Source organism: Rosa rugosa, chromosome 2, assembly GCF_958449725.1.
Source record: "Rosa rugosa chromosome 2, drRosRugo1.1, whole genome shotgun sequence".
In the NCBI taxonomy this organism is placed as follows: domain Eukaryota; kingdom Viridiplantae; phylum Streptophyta; class Magnoliopsida; order Rosales; family Rosaceae; genus Rosa; species Rosa rugosa.
In genome coordinates, this window is record NC_084821.1 from 49205702 (window position 1) to 49212336 (window position 6635).

At 38.0% G+C, this 6635-nt stretch overlaps 1 protein-coding gene across 1 annotated transcript; it reads right to left on the bottom strand.

The window, feature by feature from the left end:
- Positions 1-1962: 1962 nt before the first annotated feature.
- On the bottom strand, positions 1963-3177 carry LOC133730081 (probable 2' cyclic ADP-D-ribose synthase BdTIR). Its single transcript, XM_062157752.1, has 2 exons — positions 2690-3177; positions 1963-2579 (listed from the first exon to the last, which is right to left on the bottom strand). The coding sequence occupies exons 1-2, from the start codon at positions 3175-3177 to the stop codon at positions 2468-2470; spliced, it is 600 nt and encodes a 199-aa protein (XP_062013736.1). The 3' UTR covers positions 1963-2467.
- Between the last annotated feature and the right edge of the window lie 3458 nt (positions 3178-6635).

Below are 6635 nucleotides of genomic sequence, written 5' to 3' on the forward strand. Positions count from 1 at the left end.
ACACTAGTGTACATGGGACGTGGGAAAGAAACTTCATCATCATTGATGATGTATTCGGGTATTCAGTAGCACATGAGATTATTAAGACCGATGACATCGAACCACGTTCCGTTGATGAATGCCAACGTAGAGCTGATTGGCCAAAATGGAAAGATGTGATCCAGGCAGAACTTGATTCTCTAGCGAAAAGAAAGGTATTTGGAAAAGTTGTGCCAATACCACCCAACACCAAACCAGTTGGTCATAAATGGGTATTCGTTAGAAAGCGTAATGAGAGAAATGAGATTGCAAGATACAAAGCTCGCCTTGTGGCACAAGGCTTCTCACAACGCCCTGGAATTGACTACAAGGAGACCTATTCTCCCGTAATGAATGTCATTACGTTCCACTACCTTGTCAGTTTGGTAGTTTCTGAAAAACTGAACATGCAGCTCATAGATGTGGTTACTGCGTATCTATATGGGGATGTAGATACAGAGATATACATGAAGGTCCTAGATGGACTTCAATTACCCAAATCAAGTGTCTCTAAACCACGGAGGGGGTTTGGGATAAGGTTAAAACGCTCACTATATAGATTGAAACAATCCGGACGGATGTGGTATAACCGTCTGAGTGACTACTTGATTGGGAAGGGATATGTTAACAATGAACTATGCCTATGTGTGTTCATAAAAAGAACAAGTTCTGGATTTTCAATAGTAGCGGTTTATGTTGATGACATGAACATAATTGGCACCCTTAAAGAGTTAAGGGAAACCGCTAAACACTTGAAATCCGAATTTGAGATGAAAGATCTTGGGAAAACACGATTTTGTCTTAGTTTGGAACTTGAGCACCGTGAAGATGGTATCGTGATTCATCAATCAGCTTATACCCAAAAGATGCTTAGGCGTTTCAATACTGACAAGATTAAGACTTCAAACACCTCAATGGTCGTCCATAGTCTTGATCTGAAGAAGGATCCATTCCGTCCAAAAGATGACGATGAAGAAGTGCTAGAGGCAGAAGTGCCCTACCTAAGTGCAATAGGCGCATTATTGTACTTAGCTCAATGCACTAGACCGGACATCTCATTCGCTGTGAACTTGTTAGCAAGATATAGTTTTGCGCCAACACGACGTCATTGGACTTGTTTAAAGATATCTTTCGATACCTAAGTGGCACGAGAGATATAGGCTTGTTCTATCCCTACAGAGAGACGATGGATTCGAACCCATCATATGCCAGGGACGCCACACACAGTGGTCTGCATTCCCTCTCCCCATCCCAAAACGATATAAGTGTTTTGGAAGGTTTTGTTGATGTTGGGTATCTCTCTGACCCACACAAAGGTCGTTCCCAAACTGGTTATGTATTTACCATGGGTAAGACCGCGATATCTTGGAGGTCTACCAAACAGACCTTAGTCGCTACTTCTTCGAACCATGCAGAGATTATTGCTCTTCACGAAGCAGTTCGTGAATGTATATGGCTTCGATCCATAGTTACGCATGTTCGAAGTAATTGTTGTCTGAAGTCTACCTCAGATGAGCCAACAAGCATTTATGAGGATAATGCTGCTTGAATTCAACAAATGAAGCAAGGCTACATCAAAGGCGACAACGCCAAGCACATATCGCCTAAATTCTTCTACAATCAGCAACAACAGAAGCTCCTCAAGATCAAAGTGAACTAGGTTTGATCTAAGGACAATGTGGCAGACTTGTTCACTAAGTCATTGCCCAAATCCACGTTCGAGAAACATGTGGCGAGCATTGGCTTGCGGAAGTTATCTGAACTTCCATGATCGTAGTCATCAGGGGGAGACGCAGACATCAGGGGGAGATGTCTACATGTTGATCTCGAAACGTGAAGGGTGTGTTGTACTCTTTTTCTCCTTCGATCAAGGTTATTTTTGTCCCACTGGGTTTTTGTTACTTGGCAAAGTTTTTGACGAGGCAACGAGAGGAGCATCACGTTTGGGCGACACAATGGGGAGTGTTCAAGTAAATCTCTATTTTGTGTCTGGCCCAAACTCTAGGTTACTTGACCTAGTGGTAATAGGGTTTTAATTAGAGATAATCTCGGAGAATCTAAGAGATATCCGATCCATTCATTGTATGATTACCTTTCCTTGTATAATTCAGATTCTATGCATTGTAATCATCTATATAAAGAGGGGCACCTATTATCAATGAGAATACACAGCAACTTTCTCTCAATTACCGTTTCTCTAAAACACATTTACATTACACATTGACTGGTCTTTAGTGCACTCGATATGTAATGAAAAGATTTATGTCAAGAGACCAAATGATGGTAGTTATAGGATAAGTAAAGAATTAAATGATTCTTTATTACATTTGTGAAGAAAGCAGGCTCAAGGTTAATCAACAATATTGGCCGGAATACAAATAAAAAAATTGATGTAGTGAACGAATTAACCGAAGTAATCAAGGATCAGTTGCAGTGGGTCTTATATGAGCTATAAATGAAATGGAGTCTTTGGACGCTGCATAGAATTCTTTTGGTCATCGATCTCGATCAGGCTGTTGATTACACAATTTGCAGCAGTTGTCACAACATCTGCCAAATTCCTGCAAGAAACCAAAGGTTGAGTTGGTTATTATTTTCATATTTTGATTAAATGTACTCATATATATATATATATATATATATATATAGTCAAAGAATTCATCATTCTTACCCTTCTGAGGAGTTGAACGTCAGACCTGCGGTGCTTTTAGCCTGTTCAAGAGCCGACCTAAACCTTCTCAGCTTCTCCACATCACATTGCCCATTGTCCACGACACGAAGCTGAGAGGGCTTAATGTCACAGAATATAGGAATCACCTTCTTATTGGACTCCATGAACATGGCTAGTTCATGAAGGCAAAAGTAAGAATCACAATAGCGCGGCGAGAACACAGCAACACCGACCTTGCAACTCCTTATTGCACTATCAATCTTATCAAACAGTTTATCTCCAGGTTTCATATTCTTGTTGTCCAAGAAAGGCCGCAGGTTTAGTCGAGAAAGATGGTCGTAAAGCAAAGATACTATTGTTCGCTTTGTGTCTATCCCTCTGTGATTGAGGAAAACATCACAGGGTTTAGTAACGTGTTTGGCCAACTGGATTTGGTTTTGATGGCTGAAAAGGTAGCGTTGGAAGCTAGTAGCTGTTGAACGATGCATGGTTTAACTATGAGCCTTGGTTTTCTGCCTTTGTGCGTGTAGGTGTTTTGTAATGAGGATTTTAGGTTTGATTTGCATGGCTTATATAGAGGACATCTGAATCCTCGAATGTGAACCCTTGATGTATCTATGATTGCAAAAATAAAAAAGAAGCCCGGTAGAGAAGCCATTTTTTTCTTTTCAAATGTTCTATTCTTGTTTGATTTTGACAGAAAAGATCAACCTGCATACAAAGAGAAAGAAAATATTGACTAGCACTAAGCAAATCTATTTTGGAGAAACTCAAATAAGACCCTTCAAACACGTTAAAGCTAGGAACGTCGCATTTAGCAGTGGAAATGTTGCCTCCACTGTGTTATGAATTACAAATATATGTATTCAAATGCACAGGGGATATGTTTTGGACTAAAATATTGCACTTTTTCCGTCTAAACATGTTTGGACATGTTTTGGACTAAATATAAAATGCCTGTGGAAAACTTGACAGATACCCGATATCTTTGAATGTGAGAACCTATATTCAAAGTAACTTCTGGCCTGTAAGTTTTTAGTTTAATAAAAGAAACAACAGAGCTAATATTGATACTTTATGCACCAGTATAAACCATTAGAAGGGTTTCTTTGACTGTTTGGATGTTGTACTAGTCACAAAATAAGCTAGGTCTTATATACACCATGGGACACATTGCAATATTGCAAAACTAGCTACAGAGAATTATTTGCCCGTATTCAAAAAAAAAAAAACTAGCTACAGAGAATTATGACTATATTATATGCTTAATTCTCAAGCAACTAGCTTTGAATTTCCAATCCCAGACATATATGGACTTTAACTTGGACATTTTAGACTTTCCCAGGCCTTGAAGATCACCATTTAAGGTTTGTTATTCAACTACATAAGCCCCCGTTCCATAGTAGCGCGTTCAAAGCCTTTTGACCTTAGATTACAACTTTAAATTTCGGTTTAAAACCAAATGAAAGAAAAATCACATAGAAATTAAATTTTTAATCAAATATTGAGTTTCACAGTACGAGCCTATTTCTCAAAGAGTAGCAACCATACAAACTACTTAAAATGGACATAATTGGTATCCGTAATTTTTTTTTTTTTTAAATCTTTGATATCAAGACATTCTACTTACAAAACAGAATTATAATTATGTCACTAAAGCATTCAATGTGAGTTGGGGAGTGCTACATTCACACTCACCTGAAGTGTGAATAAGTCACACTCACTTTTCACCTTACCACATACAGGCCCGGACCTGTTATAAGGCCTGAAAGTCGGTTGTCTCATTCCCAAAAACTCAGGAGGCCCAAAGAAAAATTTTCCAACCTTTTATGTGTGTCGGACTCTGGGAATAGCATACACACATCAAATCGATCAATTAATAGTTATTCACACAATTAAAGCAAAGCACAGATATTCGTGGATCATGGGCTCAGAAAAACTTTTACACAATTAAATAAATGTTGTACATTTTGAATATATGTATGCTACAGTCGAACCTTGCATCTAGTGGAGATTAAAATTACCCAATACCACTAAGCTACAAAGTAGACCAAATATGAATGTTAAAGGTAAATGAATGCTAACCATAAGACAAGGAATACACCCCCTCAATTACTTAATGCACATTCCTTATATTGTTTTGTTTCATTGTTTCATCAAATTTATATTTATGACCCTCCTTATTAAATAAATAAATGAGACAAACTTGAGGAAAAAAAAAAGGTCGATACATTCTTTTTTTTTTTATTGTGGAATTAATTGCTAATTAATTTCGGCACATATGAATATGGTAATTACTAATTACCTTTCTTCTTTCTCACATAAATGAAGTTGGTATATCACTAGAAAATTGAATAATTTAGCTTTCTTACCTTTGTTGTTTTTCAAGTTGAAAAACTTGATGCCTCTAAGATTTGAATGACTTAACAGTCAAAATATAACGAAAAAACTAGAGACAATTTTGGCTGAATAATTCTATATTTCATTCACCTTACAAGAATGAATTATATACAAATTACAATTGTGCCTAATAAGACAAGTATTATTCCTAAGGCAAGTAGTAAATCAAATAATACTACAGATATTACAGAATATCTACATAAATAAGGAATATCTACATAAATAAGGTAAGTATGACTCACGCCAACACTCCCCCTCAAGTTGGCGCATACAGATCACGAATGTCCAACTTGTCAAGTGAGTCATGAAATGCCTTACTCGATACTGCCTTAGTGAGAACATCAGCCAACTGTTCTTCTGAGTGGACAAATGGAAAAGAGATAAGCTTAGCATCAAGCTTCTCTTTAATGAAATGTCTGTCGACCTCAACATGCTTAGTTCTGTCATGTTGTACTGGGTTGTGAGCAATATCCACCGCTGCCTTATTATCACAATACAAATCCATAGCTCGTTTAGGTTTAAATCCCAAATCACGAAGTAAATTTCTCAACCAAAGTAACTCACAAACTCCATGAGCCATACCTCTATACTCTGCTTCAACACTTGACCTGGCCACAACCTTTTGTTTCTTACTTCTCCATGTAACAAAATTACCACCTACAAAAGTGAAGTAACCAGAAGTGGATTTTCTATCCGTAACACAACATGCCCAGTCTGCATTTGTATAACCACTAACATCCAGATGATTATGCTTTGAAAACATCAAGCATTTTTCAGGTGCAGACTTTAAATACCTCAGAATACGGATCACAACTTCCATATGAGTTTCACTTGGATTATGCATGAATTGACTCACAACACTAACTGCATATGCAATGTCTTCCCTAAACCCTAAACCCTGAAGTGAATGATTGGTGGAAGAAAAATAACATGCATCCTCATAAAAGGTGACATCCATGGTAACATAAACTTTATGTGTAGGAGGATGAAAACACTTGTAGCCCTTCTGATTAACACCATAGCCCACAAATACACACTTTAATGTCCTGGCATCGAGTTTGGACCGTTAATTCTTAGGGACATGGACGAACACTACACACCCAAAGACACGAGGAGGGAGATTAGAAAACGAAGGGACAGACACATGATTTGAAAGGGCAGCATAGGGGGTTTGACCATTGATAACAGAAGAAGGTAGCCTATTGATGAGATGGCAAGCAGTGAGAATTGCATCTCCCCAAAGATACTTAGGCATATGAGCACTAAATAGAAGAGACCGAGCTATGTCAAGAACATGACGATTCTTTCTTTCTGACACCCCATTTTGTTCAGGGGTTTGAGGGCAAGTAGTTTGATGAGCAATCCCATGAGAATGAAAGAATTTGTGAAACTGAGAATTGACAAACTCCCCCCCCCCCCCCCCCCATTATCAGAACTTAAGACTTTAATATTGGTTCCAAATTGATTTTGAACAAGAGCAAAAAATTCTTGGAAGGCAGAGAAAACTTCATATTTGTGTTTCAATAACGAGACCCAAGTAAGACGG